At 46.8% G+C, this 18,135-nt stretch overlaps 1 protein-coding gene across 6 annotated transcripts in view; it reads left to right on the top strand.

The window, feature by feature from the left end:
• Positions 1–18,135, top strand: part of SEMA5A (semaphorin 5A) — a 163,443-nt gene that overhangs the window by 101,828 nt on the left and 43,480 nt on the right. For 5 of the 6 annotated variants that reach the window (XM_053397508.1, XM_053397510.1, XM_053397505.1 and 2 more), the window contains 3 exons: positions 357–492; positions 3,805–3,891; positions 4,812–5,016. In XM_053397508.1, the coding sequence (XP_053253483.1) occupies positions 357–492; positions 3,805–3,891; positions 4,812–5,016 (428 nt within the window). The remainder of the gene's footprint in view (positions 1–356; positions 493–3,804; positions 3,892–4,811; positions 5,017–18,135) is intronic. The other variant, XM_053397509.1, reaches the window with a different exon arrangement.

The raw sequence follows: 18,135 nt of genomic DNA on the forward strand, positions 1-18,135 counted from the left end.
CTGCAAGCATGCCTTTTCTCCCTGCCAATCCCATAATTGACAATGAGCAAACCACACCATTCTTGCCTCTTTCTTTCACAGATGAATTACATGTGGCTATTAGCACAGGGGTGGCCTGTGGCCCTTCAGATATCGTTGGACTCCATCTCACATCAGCATCTGCCAACCAGCTGTTGATCAGGAGCTGTAGTCCAGCAGCACGAGGAGGACCTTGGGTTTCCCACCTCCTTGTTAACATGCTAGCAGTGCCCTTTTATAGCTATGAAGGGAAAGAGTTGTATTTCAGTCTGCTTGAAGTACTTCATCTTTTGTTTGTGTGTGGTGTTGCTTGTGTGTGTTTCTTCTTCTTTTTTAAGGAACAGCATAGCAGTTTCAGCCGTTTGTGTATTCAACATGACTGCAATAACTCAGGTCTTCAGTGGGCCATTTAAGTTCCAAGAGAACTCCCGCTCTGCTTGGCTGCCTTACCCCAACCCTAACCCCAACTTTCAGGTACTTGGAGGGAAATGGGTGGGGGCAGGGGGGAGGTACTGAATCATATGAATCGTCTTTAAACTGCTATTGCATTTTAAAAAGTAGCTGAGATGATGGGCGGATTGTTGTGTGTCAGCCCAGCATACTTCCAGTTTCCTTGTCATGACGGGATGATTAGGAAGAAGCTCTCTCTAAATTGCTATAGGAAATGCCCCTGTGAGGGTTCACCAGAAGGTGGTGTGCCCAGCCTCACTTTGAGCCAATGGGCAGAAATCTTCCTAAGCAGCCACTTGGTAATGGGTGACATTAATCTAGACCAGGGAATAAAGCAGACCATTGTCATGGGCAATGTGGCTATGGACTGAATAAAACATGAGCAAATTGAACCATCATTCCCACTAATGTGACTTGAGAGTGTGTGTTAGTGTACAGTGATAAATGGATGAATATTCTGTGAGGCTCTAAGCAAATGGCCTTCCAAGCAGCATCCTCTGAGGTCTTCCGTGCCTCTACATTGGTTGAATGAATGATATGTTGTCACCTGATACAAACAAGCTCTAGAATTTCCCATCCTCAGAGATCACTGAGGGCATTTCTGCACTAAGAAGGAAGCACATCCAAAGCAGCACATCACACATGGCAGGTGACCACCCCAAGGGTTGGTGATTTTGCCATGTTTCAACTTGGGCATTATGGAGTATGTGATCAGGGGAGCAAGATTAGAGCAGGAAAAACTACTGGTTTGCATCACTTCAGTTTATTCATTAGTTATATTAATTACCCTTAATACCCTGCAAGTAAATCTTTTCATTAAATTGGAAAATGTGCATCCAGTTTTAACTCTGAACTATAGTGTACTCCAGAGATCAAAAATAAGGGGGAATAAATTTATAAAAACGATATTTAAAACGGGATTAGTTGTTTTGCAAGAGTGGAGATAGCCCTGTACTCATTATGACTACAGGGAAATATTTCTGTCCAACTGCAGTTGTGATCTCTGTCCTTACCATGCATTGATGTACACCTCTAATGATAACATGCTGCTAAAAACAGCTTCATTTGGGTATTTTGAGTGACATGTGTCACACATTGACATCCGTGTGGGTGCATACAAATGGCCCTAAAAAGAGGAGCCACTGTTCTCCATCAGTGTACTTGCCATGTTCTTGTTTCTCATACCTATCCTGAGTTGAGGTCAGGAACCAAATCCATTAATTTTCAATAGAATCTGTTTGAAAAGTTGCAATGTTGTGTAGTTCTCTTTAGAGCTAAGCTTTGAAGCCAATAAAACAATATATGTATATTTAAGAGCCTCAAAACAGTCCTCAGGAAGAAAACACGTTTAAATAAAAAATCAATCCAAAGTAACAGAAAATCAGAGAAACAATTATAGTTAATGGGTTGGGAAGGGGTGAACATGCTCACAACTGAAGAAAAAAGCTCTGTCTCACCAAAAGCACTATTTTAGACCCCAAAGGTTTACATGGGTCAAGTTGTGGCATAGCTCTATCAGCAGTGCTTTTTTCTAGTAAAACTTCACTCACCATGAAGTTGCTACACTAAGTGCCACACTTTTTGACAACAAAAAAGAGGTGCCAGGACTGTGTACACTTGAGTACCCCCTGAGAAAAGCACTGCCTAGCACAGGGTCAGCAGACTTTTTCAGCAGGGGGCCGGTCCACTGTCCCTCAGACCTTGTGGGGGATTGGACTATATTGTGGGGGAAAAAATGAACTAATTCCAATGCCTCTCAAATAACCCAGAGATGCATTTTAAATAAAAGTACACATTGTACTCATGTAAAAACACGCTGATTCCTGGACCGTCTGTGGGCCAGATTGAGAAGGCAATTGCGCCGGATCTGGACCGCGGGCCTTAGTTTGCCTACCGGTGGCCCTTTCAGGATCTGCTTCTTATATACACTGGGTGTCCGGTTGGGAAGTCTTGGACTGGTAAAACAGTGGCCAAAGTTGGTAAGACCTGGGGTTAGAATTGCCATCAAAAGTCACCTAAAATCATGAGGTACCGTATTTTTCGCACCATAGGACGCACTTTTCCCCCTCCAAAAATGAAGGGGAAATGTGTGTGCGTCCTATGGTGCGAATGCAGGCTTTCGCTGAAGCCTGGAGAGTGAGAGGGGTCGGTGCGCACCGACCCCTCACGCTCTCCAGGCTTCGCACACCTCTCTGCAAGCAGCGGGAGCCCAGCGCTGGGCTCCCGCTGCTTGCAGAGAGTTGCCTGCATGCTCAGGCCTGCGCGCGCTGAGCTCAGCGCGCCCAGGCTTCGCGGACCTCTCCGCAAGCAGCGGGAGCGCTCCCGCTGCTTGCGGAGAGTTGCCAGCATGCCGAAGCCTGCACACGCTGAGCTCAGCGCGCCCAGGCTTTGCGGACCTCTCCGCAAGCAGCAGGAGCGCTCCCGCTGCTTGCGGAGAGTTGCCAGCATGCCGAAGCTTGCGCGCGCTGAGATCAGCGTGCCCAGGCTTCGCGGACCTCTCCGCAAGCAGCGGCAGTGCTCCCGCTACTTGCGGAGAGTTGCCAGCATGCCGAAGCCTGCGCGCGCTGAGATCAGCGTGCCCAGGCTTCGCGGACCTCTCCGCAAGCAGCGGGAGCGCTCCCGCTGCTTGCGGAGAGTTGCCAGCATGCCGAAGCTTGCGCGCACTGAGATCAGCGCGCCCAGGCTTCGCAGACCTCTCAGCAAGCTGTGGGAGCGCTCCCACGGCTTGCAGAGAGCTGTCTGTTTGGGGGCTGGGGTCGGGGGAAGCTCCAGCTTCCCCCGCCCCAGCCCCGCGCCTGGGGGGGAAATAATTTTCCCCCCTTTATTTCCCCCCCAAAAAACTGGGTGCGCCCTATGGTCCGGTGCGCCCTATGGTGCGAAAAATACGGTAATCTTGGAAATCCCTGCTATGGAGAAGCCTCTAAGGAAGGTTAAGAGCAATAGAATGAGGCTTGATGAGACCAGTAGTACAACTCTTTCTCTGCAAGTGTCTCCCAGCCCCCACTCAGGAATGCAGGAAAAACTTTGAAAGGACATGGTACTCTTTGAACGTCCTTAGAAAAATATCATTGAATCTGAGTAGGCAGTGTGCAAACGCAGAATGCCCATTTTTATTATGGAGGCTTTAGCAAGTTCTCCCCAACTTCATCTCTATGGAGACAAAATTATTCTGTCCAAACACAAGTGAAGTCACAAGTGGATACAGAACTGGATAATTTCTCCCCTTCAGATGTCGAACAAGACACCCAGTCCTCATTTAAAGAAGAAAATGATTGAGTATTAAAAGCCAAAGAGAGCTTAAAGACTTTATTTTATGAAACAGTTGTCTTGTTTCAGACAAACTGTGGGTTGGCTCCTGCCTTAGGACATCATGAACCCCACCCCTCCTCAGACCAACCTCACAACTTGATTTTGTTCTTTAAAGTAGGTTGTTGGTTTTTTTAAAAAAGAAAAGATTGCTTAAATGTAACCACATGCAGCATTTTATTCTTAAAAAAATAACTTTAAACTAACTCACCAGTAACAGTTTTGAAAAATAAAAAAGGAAGATGTCCTATCTGAGCCATCAGAGTCATCAGTGACTTATTGGCTGTTAAGTACAAGTGCCAGAGGCAACATGAAGGCAGGGAAACCTTGCGGTTGCTCAACAGGAGGGGAAAAACAATTATTTCTGCTTGTTATCCTCCTCTGCATGCCTCTTGTGTGGAAAGGAAGGAGGCAACTTTGTACAGGCAGGAGAAAGGTGGTGTGGAAACATGTAGACAAATCTACCCTCAACCTGAGCATGATTTTAGACCCTTTGGAATTTGAGGATATGTAGGTCATCCTCTTCCCAATCAGCCTGAGAGAACACAGCAAGACGGTCTGCCTCCGGCCAGCTCTCTTCGGTCTGGCAAGATGGAGCTTGGCAAGGAATTTCCTGCTCCACCCTGGCTTTTGTCTCAGGCGAGGCCCCATGGCAGAGAAGAGGGCCCTTGAAGAGTTGCTGCTGCAGCTGCAGGAGGAGGCATCTGTCAAAACCCTACATTCTCTTCCCATATATTTGGGATACATGTATATGGCCACCAAAAAAACCTCCTCCTGCCTTTTTTCTTTCATTGCCCTTAATTGTATTATTTGCTATATTTATTTTGTCATATATTTGCAGAGGAAGTATGAATGACTTGCCAGTGTGGAAAAACATTTTTCTTTGAAGTACATTGTGTAGCTCAATGACCAGTCATTACTGCACAAATTTATGTAAGAACTAGCTTGGGGATTCTCTTATCTAGGGACATGAAGGGTTTGTCTTCATTCGCTAAATCTTTTATTATGACAATAGTAGAAAACCTATGCCTTTTCAGTGTGGCACCATGGACCAGGGTGCATATTTGAATCTGACAGAGAGGAATCTCCAAGATGCCCAGAAATTTATTTTGATGCATGAAGTGATCCAGCCCATCTCACCCTTTCCTTACTTCATGGAAGACAACAGCCGTTTTTCCCACGTGGTGGTGGATGTGGTTCAAGGCAAGGACATGCTTTTTCACATCATCTATTTGGCCACAGGTAAATGCTTTGTTAACAGCACTGGGAAATCCCCTGCTTTGGATATTTTTTTTGGGGGGGGGAGAGGTGGTGGAGGTGTTTGATGGGAGGGACTGCTCATTAACCAGTCTGACTCTGCTTGTTAATCTTCTTGGCCCCAGTGTACCTTTTCTGATCTGTTGTGGAATACATGTTAATGGAGCTTCTATTACCATGGTTTTAAATAACCCCCAAGCTTTTTGGAGAAACTTCACTCCCTTGTTTTTGCCTTTCAATGTCCTTTTTACAAAGTTCCTCTTTTCAAATCACTTGTGACCATGTTTGACCTTCCCAGCAAATGTCCACTTTCATACATATTGCATTTGATAGCGCATAGTCACTGTTCCCAGTTGGTACAACAACGCTTAAATCTCACACCAGGTTCCGGACACCACTTAAGTCCAGGATTGTGTGCTCCACCCTGACACACGTGCACCTACTTGGCCAGTTCCATCACCAAAAGTTCTGGGTACAATCATTTAGGGTATCTTAAAAATAAAAAAATCTCTGTGTTGTGACTAGAACACATATGTACCCAGCCTATATTGGAGTAATTCCTATATTGTACCCAGCCTATATTGGAGTAATTGAAGTCTTCCATTACTGCAGTCTCCTTGATTTCATTATCCATCTCAAAACCCCCATAGGAATTTCATGGCATTGCTCGTGACAGGTAGATGTGGATCACATATTATTTCAAATTTTACATGTTTATCTGTGTGCTGCAGCTTTTATATTTTTACAATTTTGAAGTGCTTCATTCAAAGCAACCACATGGTACCTTATCTTATGTTACTTATTTATTTCCCATTTAAATTCTTCTTCATAGGATATACAACCCCCCTCCTTCAACATCGCTTATGAAATGATAAAAACACAACAATTTAAAACCAGCTGTTCAAAATGCACACTAAATGACTCATAAAATAACATTCATAAAAATGATGAGTACATAACTGTAGATGCATCACACTTTGTGTGCATACATAAAACAGGGCTTTAAAAATACAATGTCATATATAATTTACAGCTTAGTAGTTTTAAACCAGATTTTACCCTGCAGAGTTCTTCACTTTCAGACAGTGTAATGTTGCAGATATTTACCCTCCTACCTGGCAGCACTAATGGAGGCAGGACTTACAGTGGAGAGCCTTGGATCTGCATATTGCATGTTTTCCTCGAAACATTAAATAGTATGGGAAGCAAAGGAAGCAAGTGAAACAGGGCCAAGGGATGCAGTAGGAGCCAGGAAAAAGCTAAGAGACAGAAATTACTCAGATGCAACTGATGATCTTTTGTATGTCTTTTGAGTTCTGAAGATTTTAAAAACACTAATACAGTGGTACCTCTGGTCATGTACTTAATTTGTTCCAGAGGTCCGTTCTTAACCTGAAGCACCACTTTCGCTAATGGGGCCTCCTGCTGCTGCCGTGCCGCCGGAGCACGATTTCTGTTCTCATCCTGAAGCAAAGTTCTTAACCCGAGGTACTATTTCTGGGTTAGCGGAGTCTGTAACCTGAAGCATATGTAACCCGAGGTACCACTGTAGTGATCAAAACTTCTCCCTCCATTCATTTTTATTTATAACTAACAACAGTGAGCTGCACAGCAAGTGTTTAGCTGGGAAAGTGTGTCTGTAGCAGAAGTCTTTTTAGCAGCAAGGTTGTAATTATGTGGATTTCTTTCAACTTGGCTGCTGTTAATTGCAGACAGAGCTCAAGAATGTTCATCCATTGTATCATATAGGAATGTTCCCTGACCCTCGTATACGGGTATGTTTTTTGTTCAGGAGAACCACAGTGTCCTTGCCCATAGTAACTGGAGACACAGTGGTGTGTCATTTACACTCTGGATAGACCCAAAGTTGTTGAGATAAAACTGCCTCTGTAGCCAACACCTTACTCTCCAGTTGTTGTTGGACTGTGGCTCCCATTATCAGCCCCAGCCAGCATGGCTAATGGTCGGGGGGGGGCTGGGAGTTGCAGCAGAAAAAGAGAAATTAACCCTGAAGAGGTAAGCTTGGAAGGTGTTAGTGCCAGACTTAGGTAAAATGAGACAGGTTCCCATTGTTCACCTCTGCAGCCACAAATACATATACAGTGGTACCTCGGGTTACAGATGCTTTAGGTTACAAACACTTCAGGTTACAGTCTCCGCTAACCTGGAAGTAGTACCTCGGGTTAAGAACTTTGCTTCAGGATGAGAACAGAAATCACGCGGCAGCAGCGGGAGGCCCCATTAGCTAAAGTGGTGCTTCAGGTTAAGAACAGTTTCACGTTAAGAACGGACCTCCGGAACAAATTAAATACGTAACCAGAGGTACCACTGTACTTGTTTGCTATGCTATATAAATCTGTGCCTTGGCCCATTAGCAATTTATCATGCAGCCCAGCAGAATAAATCTCTCTGTGCTTGGACTGTGCATACTTACCATAAGTTCATGTGCAAGTCTGGATATGTGGATCAGGGATGTTTCTAGTCTGTGTGTGGTCTCAGGTCAGGAACCAGAAGTGAACCTTTGAGCTGACAAAAATCTTGAAAGAGCCACTACTAGCGGTTTCTCTATTTCTATCTGTCTTGCCTTGTTCCTCACTCGCTCTCTCCCTCTCCTTCCAAGTGCTCAAATACAGTCTCGTAGGATTTTTTAAAATAAGAAAATTAAGTATCACATTTTCTTGTAGAGATTTATCCTGTAGTCTCCAGTTTTCCATAAAGGTGCATAGTAATTACTTTTGCAGCATCAGTATATATTCCTGCATCAGCCCTTTGTGGAGTTGCACCCTCTTTCTTTCTGCTTCAGTATACATGTGTCAGGGAACTGCCATCGGAGAAACAGGAGGTGAAAGGGCTCACAGAGGCTGAGAGAGACTTATCAGCTGAGGAGGGAACCAGCAGGGGGAGAGGAAGAGCTCCAAGGGAAAGTGAGTCGGAGGGAGGGCTCAGAGACACTTCCAGCGAAAATAGCGGGGAGGTTTCAGGACCTCCCATAGGGACACCCACTCCTGGACTTCCGGGTTGGCGCCATTGTTTAATGGCGGATTCCCTCCGAGCTCCGGAGGGAATCGGCTCCGTAGCGTCTGGGTTTGGCCGCTGCGGCGAAGCGGAGACCCTTAAAATCACAGGCGCGGATGCCTGTGAACACAGAGACTCGGCGGGCACCATTTGCGCCCCCCCAATCCGCGACGGAGCCTTTTTAAAGGCTTCGGAACGGAGGCAGGGTGAGGCGTGGTGCTGAGAGTACTCCCTCGCCTACGGAGTGAAGCCACAAGCCATTGACAGAGAGCGCCAACTTCTTCCAAGACCGATTGGACTCTAAAACATAAACCCGTGAGTAATACGGAGATTGGAACCTTAAAAAACCTTTAATTTTGGATTTGGAACGAGCGGGAAGGGGCTAAAAAGGAAGTCTACCCCCCCCTCTTTGTAAACAATTTAAAGCAAAGGACTGGGCAGCTAAGGTCGAGAGAATCTGTTTCTTGGTTTTTAACGAAAGATCCTGACTTCACGGTTTTGACACTATAAGAAGACTTACTGGAGGATAAAAAGAATTTTGGGAGCTGAAATTTCACCCCCCCCCCGAGACCCGGGAACGTCCTATGAGAAAGCCTGTTGCATTGAAGATTTTGACAGCTGTCAAGTGAGCTGCTAGTCAGCTAGTTGTCAGCTGGAAAAAAGAGAACATTGTTTCTGCTGTTTTTGCTGGCTTATTTGGTATAATTTGTTGAAAATAAGGAGGGCTGATACAAAATAACTGGACTTTTGGTTTTGAGCTGAAAGGAACACTAAGGAACTAAAATCCCCCTAGAGGGGTAATAGGGACATTACATCATAAAAATGGCTGGAGTATGTAAAATCCAAGCAGAATTGGACAGAGCACTCGTTCTCTTGGGAAACTTGCAAGATGAATACAATGCTTTGTCTACAGAGGTATCACTACTACACTGGACAGTAAACAACAGTTTTGAGCCTGATAAGGACTTGAAACAGGAAGCCTATGCAACTGAACAAGTAAATGAAACTGAAAGTGTAGATATGATGGAGCAATATGTTATTGTTGAAGAAAATGAAGGAGGAGCAGGAGATTTGCAGGAGTCAAAGGAGAGTTACAATATGAGGCCTGACATGATGATAAAAAAGGACAATAAAAATTGGATGTGGAAAGCCTGGTCTGAATGGGAGTCTGGAAAATGGAGAGATCCCCTTTGGAGGAGATCTGAAGACCTGAGGATTACAAATTTGTTGAAGGTGAAAGCTGGAGCTTTGGGGACATCTGGATTTAAAAGAAATTTGAAACAAGAGTTGGACCTCCCCATAGGCTTTGCTTTTAAGTTTGGAGGACTGGCTGGAAGCAACATGGATTCTGTTGGGCCGGAGCCCCTCCGAGACTTGGGGCTTAACATCAAGGACTATCAAAGAGACCGGCAGAAAGGAACTGAGAGAGATATAAGGGCCTCGGACGTGAGATCTCCAGGCTAAATAAATAACATAAAGACTGATGGATACTGGTTGGGGACTGGAACCGGGAAAAGGGTGGGTGGAGGTTGGGAATCTAAAGGGTACATAAGGATAATTTGCTTTTTATATTTTGTTAGTGGTAAGGAAACTGGGTAAATCGTGGAAGGGAAATTTTGGTCGACTTTAGGAAAAAGGTTTAAGAATAATTAATGAGGTATAAGTATTGATGTGTGATTTTAATAAGGTAAAATTGGTTTTTTCTTTTTAAATTAATTGAAAATAAGGCTGTCAAAAATAAATTGAGGAAATGGAAAAAAGAAATAAAGTAAAATGATAGTATGTTAGAACAAATGTTTAGTTAAGGTTAAGAAATAAGTTAAGGACTTGCTGAACTGACAATTTAAATTGGAATACAGGAAGGGGAGGTGCGAGGAGGTCTGAGAAATAAGGTTAAGAATAATAAGTATCAGAAACTTTATGTGTTTTTTCTATTGTTTTTTGTTTAGTTGTGAATATTATGTATTTTTGTGTTTTTGTGTTTTTTTGTTTATTTCTTGTTTTTGTTTGTTGTGTGTTTTTTGAAAATGCCAATAAATATTTAATTTAAAAAAAAAAAATAGGGACACCCACTCCTCGCCGGAAACTGTCACGCCGAGAGTCCAGAAGACGCGTTTCCGTTAAGGAACTTTTATGCTGGAAGAAGTTCCGTAAACGCCCACTGTCCGATTCTACGAGCGACTGATGGAGCCATGCTTAAGGAGCTCCGTCACAGACAGAGGTTTGTGGACTTAGCCAAACTCTGAGGGACTAGGACTTTATGCACAAGCAGCTCATCATCCCATCACAGCAATCGGACAGTCCCTGAAAGCAGCTTGTGCAGAGAGGCATCATGAGCAACCCAGCCGGAACCGGGGGAGCAGGAGGAGCTGGAGAGGGTCCAAGCCTGGAAGAAAGGTACCGGGTGTTGGAGGTCCAGCTAGCACTGCAAACGGCGAGGCTAGAGGAAAGGAGGGCGCAGGATGCAGAAAAGGCAAAAGGCGCCCCACTAGCAAGAAAGATGCCAGGATTGGTGCAGAAGTTTGGGGGGGACCCCAGGAACTATCAAGCCTTTAGGACAGAGATGCAGTATGCTCTCAATCTGCAGTTTGACGACTTTCCTGACGAGGCATCGCGAGTGGCGTTTGTGGTTGGCCATCTCGAAGGGGGGGCGAGAGACTGGGTTAGACCCCTGATGGCAGGGAATAGTGAAATGCTGAAGGACACGAGGAAGTTTTTTCGCGCCATGGATTTGATGTTTTCCAGTGAGATTGAGCAGGGAGTGGTGCGCAGACAGTTGATGGCTTGTAAACAGGGGAGCCGATCGGTTCGTGAGTACTGGACTGAGTTTACCATGCTGATACATAAATTGGGGTGGGACCTATCGGCGGAACCCATTCAAATGCTTTTCGAAGAGGGGCTTTCTTCGGCGGTGAAAGACGAACTTTCCCGGGCGCCCAGGGCGGAGTCTATGGACCAGCTGACCAAATCAGCGCTGACCATTGGAGCGCGCCAGGAGGCGAGAGCCTTGGAGAAGCGGGAAGGGAAAGGAGAGCGTTGGAGGGATTTCCGCATTCCAGAGATTCCGGAGCAAAATTTCCCGCCAGGAGAGCCGATGGAAATTGGAACAGCGCGCGCGCGCGCAGTTTCAAATCCCAGTGAAGGGCGGAAGAAGGAGGGGAAGAGCACCAAGAAATGTTATCTCTGCCAGCAGCCAGGTCACTTTGCCAGAGTCTGCCCGCAAAGAAAGGAATGGCAAGGGATGGCGGGAGCTGTTGGGGGAAAGGAGGAGGGAGTCCAGGAGCAAGTAAAAGCCAACGCCTGGCTGCCACCGTCAGGGCACAGCAGCCAGGCCAAGGAGCAGTAAAAGTGCCCACGCCGGAACCTCCAAGACCAGCCCTAGTGATAGAGGTGTTGCTAGAGCTGGCAAACGGACACCCACTAAAGACAAAGGCGCTATTGGACTCAGGCAGCTCCTGTAATTTTATGAGTAAGGAGTTTGCAGCTGAACACCAGATACAGATACTCCCTTTAAGTAAACCCCTGCAGGTGACCATGATCGATGGGAGGGAGCTGTTGGGAGGAGAAGTTAGCCTACAGACCGTCCCAATGGTTATGAGGGTGGCCAGGCACACCGAAAGGATAGCGTTCAATGTGGCCACCCTGGGAGGGGCTCCCGTTATTTTGGGAATGAGCTGGCTAGCGTTGCATGATCCGCTAGTGGGCTGGCATCAGAGAGTGGTCTCCTTTGGGTCAGCACATTGCCTGGAACACTGCAAAGAGGGAAAGGCGCCGGAAGGGGCAAAAGCCTTTCTAGCAGGGACAGAAGTAACGGACAAAGGGAAGGTGCCCAAACAATACGCTGACCTGAGCAAGGTCTTCAGCGAAAGGGAAGCAGATAAACTACCACCGCATAGAGCCTTTGACTGCCAAATCAACCTGGTCCCTGGAGCCCAGCTCCCAGTGGGCAAGCTGTACGCCATGTCAGACAGGGAAATGCAGGAGTTAAGGGAGTTTATTGATAAAAACCTGAAGAGAGGCTTCATCAGAGAGTCCAGAGCGGTGGGGGGGGGCAGCCCAGTGTTTTTTGTGGACAAAAAACACACGGATAAACCCAGACTTGTAGTGGACTTTAGAGCCTTAAATGCAGTGTCAGAACCAGTGGCTTTCCCCATGCCCAGAATTGATGACATTTTGACCAGGGTGAGGAAGGGAAAGATATTCACTAAACTGGACCTGAGAGGGGCATACAACCTGATACGGATAAGGAAAGGGGATGAATGGAAAACCACCATGTTCACCCCTTTGGGGGCTTTTGAATATTTAGTTATGCCCTTCGGATTACAAGGAGGCTCAGCATGTTTTCAATCGTTCATGAACCACGTCCTGGGACCTCTGCTCTACAAGAATTGCGTGGCCTTCCTAGATGACGTGTTGATATATTCAGAGAATGAGGAGCAGCATGTAAAGGATGTCAGGGAAGTGCTGAGCCAACTGCAAGCAAACCAGCTGTGGGTGAAATTGGAGAAGTGTCAGTTTCACACCAAGGAGGTGGAATTCCTGGGGTACCGCTTGTCAGACAAGGGATTAGCCATGGATCCAGGCAAGGTCCAGGCGGTGCTGGAATGGAAGACACCGAAAACGAAAAAGGATGTGCAAAGGTTCTTAGGGTTTGGGAACTTTTACCGTAAGTTCATCAAGAACTTTGCCCACTTAACGGCTCCCATCACGGACTGTCTCAGCAGCAAGAAGAAATTTGTTTGGACGGCGGAGGCGGAGCAAGCATTTGAGGAATTGAAAAGGGCATTCGCTTCGGAAGAACAGCTCCTGCATGTGGATTTACAAAAACCAATGAGAGTGGAAACTGATGCATCAGACCGGGCGGTGGGGGCGGTGCTTCTTCAGCCGGGGAAGAATAAGTCGGAGTGGAGACCGTGTGCCTTCTTTTCGCGTAAGCTAAACAAATCCGAGAGGAACTACACCGTATATGACCGAGAACTACTCGCCATTCACGAAGCGTTCCGGAGATGGAGACATTTACTAATTGGTGCACAGCATAAGGTGCAAGTGTGTACGGACCACAAGAATTTGGAGTATTGGAGAACGGCACGAGTGCTCAACCAACGACAAGTGAGGTGGGCCCAGGAGTTCTCCAAATTCCATTTTGAAATTTGCTATGTGCCAGGTCCAGAAAACGTCAGAGCGGACGCTCTCTCACGCAAACCTGAATATTTGGAGGGGGAGGGAGCACCTGAAGAGAGACATATCATCCCAGAGGACCGCTGGGTGTGTGGGGCGGCCTGGGTGGGGCAAAGGGAACTGGTAGAGGGAACGGTGAATGATGAATACGCCTAGAATAAGCTCAGAGGTTTAAGGAGAGAGGGAGAAGACCCCGGAGGTTTTGAAGAAAGAAACGGGGTATTGTATTACAAAGGGGCACTTTATATACCCGAAGGGGAATTGAGGGGGAAAGTACTCAAACAGCTGCACGACAACCCCACAGCGGGGCATTTTGGGCAACACAAGACCATGTGGTTGGTGACCAGGGAATTTTGGTGGCCCAAGGTGAGGGAGGATGTACGGGAGTATGTAAGAGGGTGTGACCAATGCCAGAGAGCCAAAGGAGAAAGGCGGGCGCCGGCGGGGTTATTAGAACCGTTACCCACACCAGAACGACCGTGGGAGGCGGTATCGATAGATTTTATGACTGATCTGCCGAAATCCCAGGGGAAAACCGCCATACTGGTCGTAGTAGACCTGTTAACTAAGATGGGCCACTTTGTAGCTTGCTCACATGCAGTCACGGCGGAAGAGACAGCGAAATTGTTTGTAGAACATATTTTTAGGCTGCATGGCGCCCCCTTGAGGGTGGTCTCCGACAGAGGGAAACAGTTCACGTCCAGGTTCTGGAGGAAACTTATGAGCTTACTGCACGTAGAGGTCAATTTTTCGACTGCCAGGCACCCTGAGACCAATGGGCAGGTGGAGAGAGCAAACGGTATCCTCCAACAATACCTGAGGTGTTATGTCAATGACAGAGAGAACGATTGGGTCGAAAAGTTGGCGCTAGCGGAATTTGCCTACAATAATGCGGAGAATGTGTCCACCGGGATGAGCCCCTTTTTGGCTAATTATGGGTGCCACCCCAGGGCGTTTCCAGGGGGAGGAGGGGAGAGATGGAGTGTCCCGGCCGCCGAACATTTTGTAGAAGAAATGGAAGCGATCCATCGTCAACTCCAACTCAACTTAGAAAGGGCCAAAGAAGAATATAAGAGGCAGGCAGACAAGAGCAGAAGGGAAGGTGAAACCATTAGGGTGGGGAGTCAGGTCTGGCTGTCAACCCAAGGGTTGCCGTTCAAGGGGGGTTGCAAGAAATTGAGACCCAAAAGATTGGGACCATTTGAGGTCATTCAACAGGTCAACCCAGTGGCTTTCAGACTCCGGTTACCGAACCACATGAAACTGCACCCAGTATTCCACAGGTCATTACTGTCACCATATAGGGGGGAAGAGGAAGGGGTCTCCACACGGGGGCCAGTCTTAGAAGAAAGGGAAAGCAGCAACCATGTGGCGGAGATCATCGACTCCAGGTGGAAGGGTAATCAGGTGGAGTATTTGGTCGCGTGGGAAGGGGAACCGGAGTCGGAAAACACCTGGGTGACGGCAGAGGAGGTCAGTGACGAGATCTTGATCGAAACGTTCCACCAAAGGTTCCCCAGGAAACCTCAGCCAGTAGCGAGGTTCCGGAGGGAGTACTTTGGCACCACCGACGAGGAGGAGGAACTGGAAGGGTTCAGGGAATCGGAGTTGGAAGAAGGAACAGACTCCGATGAGGAGGAGTACTTAGAAACCGGAAACAGCAACCGGTGGAGGGAAGTGTTCGAAACTTCGGAAGATGAGGGAGGTTCTTTCAGGGGTTTTGCTCCCTCGCCTCCCGCAGAGGAGGGAAGGGGAGGTGGTGAAGGGGGCCCTGGAGGGGAGGTGGATGTCAGGGAACTGCCATCGGAGAAACAGGAGGTGAAAGGGCTCACAGAGGCTGAGAGAGACTTATCAGCTGAGGAGGGAACCAGCAGGGGGAGAGGAAGAGCTCCAAGGGAAAGTGAGTCGGAGGGAGGGCTCAGAGACACTTCCAGCGAAAATAGCGGGGAGGTTTCAGGACCTCCCATAGGGACACCCACTCCTCGCCGGAAACTGTCACGCCGAGAGTCCAGAAGACGCGTTTCCGTTAAGGAACTTTTATGCTGGAAGAAGTTCCGTAAACGCCCACTGTCCGATTCTACGAGCGACTGATGGAGCCATGCTTAAGGAGCTCCGTCACAGACAGAGGTTTGTGGACTTAGCCAAACTCTGAGGGACTAGGACTTTATGCACAAGCAGCTCATCATCCCATCACAACATGGCATGGCTACAAAACAGCACTTTGTGCTCATAACCTCTGGTCTAGTGTTTCTCACCCGAGACCTCCTGGGCCACTGAGCAAATCACATTTGAAAATGAAGGAAGTATTAAAAGCAGTTTTAAACATGGCATAGCTGGACAGTGTGTGAGTACTATTCAGAAACTCCATAGGAAGCTAAAGTCACTATGGTGCCCATTCATGTCTATGTGTTTGGGTCACTTGAACATTATCCCAGCCCCATGGAAGCCCCATGGGACAGTGGCTCTCATGTGGTTTGGGGAATGGGCAAAGGGCCCAGTATCTGTGGTTGGCAGCAGAAGACGAACAGGCTGCACCTTGTCTTGCCAAAGCCCATTATTTGCAGGGAGAAGGTTCCTTTTGGAGGAATACCTCAGTGTCACAGAGGTCATTATCCCCTTGCCTTACCCCAGTGTGGGGCCCTCCAGATATTGTTGGACCATAGCTCACATCCTCCCTGGGCATTGAGTATGCTGGCTGGGGAAGATGTGGAAACTGGAGTCCAATAATGTCTCGAAGGTATCACATTGGCTCCCTCTGCCTTACCCTAACCAGTCTTAAAATGCCTTCTCCTTCAGTACTGTAGAAGGACAGAATCAATCAAGAAAGGGCCCCCACTTGGCTGCTTGCTTCTAGCAACCTGTTTTAGAAGGCTGTAAGGAGCAAAAGCTTCTGGGCTATGAATGAATGAATCTTTATTTGCGTCAGCTGTTGGCCATAGCAATAAAACAACAATACAATATACAAAGAATAGAAATAAAAAGTCAGTTATCTAAAATACATTTTAGGGTTTTGAATCAATAGTCAAATAGTGGATCCTATTCTGATTGCCCCAGCTAAAAACCTTACAACCTTTGCTGTCACCTGCTCATCTTGATCTGCCAAGAGAAAGGACCCTGTGGCAGTGCTTGAGCGACCTAGAATGGACAATAAAAGAGGGGTGATAATCTCATTCCTCAAGTCTTAATCAAGAGTGCAAGCCAGAAGGGCATGTGCCCCTGATTTGGTACTGCCATCTCCACAGGGACAGAAGCGTTTTTTGTGTGGAATCTGTTGGAATCATCTCTCAAGTAAAGCCAAGGGCAAGACATTCAATCTTGTGAGAGTAAAAGCGTGTCTATATTTTAGAATTGCTAGGTTATGCAGATAGGGTGCCAGAGTCTCAAAATGGGAAGGAAGGTGGAAAATAGGCATACCATGGGCAAAATTTCCTTATTGAGGCCAAGTTGTTCTGGCGCTCGATATCATTTAGGCGTTGACAAATTAGACTGTTTGCTTTACTAAAACCCAAAGTGAGTAGCTGTTGTGGTGATAAACCACAAGAGTGAAGTTTTTGATAGACAATTTTAGTCCAGGCGCTCTTGTGACAATCTTGCAGCACTAGGGATATTAGACTGGGGGGATTTGAATTTAGGTGAAGCCAAGAGTTAAGTGTCCTAGACCAGATCCGTAATTCTACTGAGGGAAGATTAGCCTCTGTGCGCAATGATGTGCTTGGGGCACAGGGTGGGACAGAGGAAATTTGCCTGAAGAACTTTGATTGGAGAGCTTCCGTAGATGCAAGGTGAGTGCCTGCCCAGATCTGAGCCCCAGTAACGACTGTGCTAGGGGTTTAGCTTGGAACACTTCCAGGACTGAGAGTATATGTTTCCCACATTTTGTGTGGAAAAAGCGTGTCAGAATTTTGGCACTTTGGGATGCTTTTTCCTTTGCACATTTCTGGTGTGCTCCCCATGACCCTGTAGACTGGAAAATAAGGCCAAGATATTTGAAAACTTTGACCTGTTCAATTAGCTGGTTGTCCATGCGCCATCTATGGGCCCTATAGTTTCTTCAGAAAACCATGACTTTTGTTTTCTTGTATCGTATTTTTCGCTCTATAAGATGCACTTTTCCCCTCCTAAAAAGTAAGGGGAAATGTGTGTGCATCTTATGGAGCAAATGCAGGCGGGACGCTCTGCTTAGTGCTCCCTTTAAAGAGCCGCACACACGCTCCACGCGCTCTTTAAAGGGAGCGTGGCTCTTGGGGGAGCCTTAGCTGCTCGCAGCCTCTCCCGGGCAGCGGGAGAATTCATGCCGCTACCCGGGAGAGGCTGCACGCAGCTATCCCATAAGCCAGGACAGCAAGCGGGATCACTGAGCTGCGATCCCGCTTGCTGTCCTGGCTTATGGGATTCAGAATATTTTTTTTCTTGTTGTCCTCCTCCAAAAACTAGGTGCGTCTTATGGTCTGGTGCAACTTATGGAGTGAAAAATACGCTGCGTCTTATAGGTCGAAAAATACGATAATTCACAGCCAGCTGTTCTCTCTGGAAATATCCTGAAAATGCTCTGATTAGTCTTTTTAGGCCTACTTTTGTTTGGGATAGAAGAATCGCATCATCTGCATATAATAGTATTGAGATGGGTTTTGTGGCCAATTTAGGGATGGAGATGTTAGACACTGGACAATGTCATTTATATACAAGTTGAACAGTGCCGGGGCTAGGATACACCCTTGCTTGACTCCCTTTGTGGCTGGTACAGATCCTGTAAGTTGTTCATTTGTGGAGCAGCACACTTTCAACACAGTATCTTTATATAAGCATTTAATCAAGTACAGTAGTCTTTTGTCTATACTTGAGGAGTTCAGCTTATCCCAGAGTCTTATTTGCGAAATTGAGTCAAATGCAGCTTTCAAATTGATGAAAACT

The sequence above is a fragment of the Podarcis raffonei genome, chromosome 7 (genome assembly GCF_027172205.1).
Source record: "Podarcis raffonei isolate rPodRaf1 chromosome 7, rPodRaf1.pri, whole genome shotgun sequence".
Taxonomy (NCBI): Eukaryota; Metazoa; Chordata; class Lepidosauria; order Squamata; family Lacertidae; genus Podarcis; species Podarcis raffonei.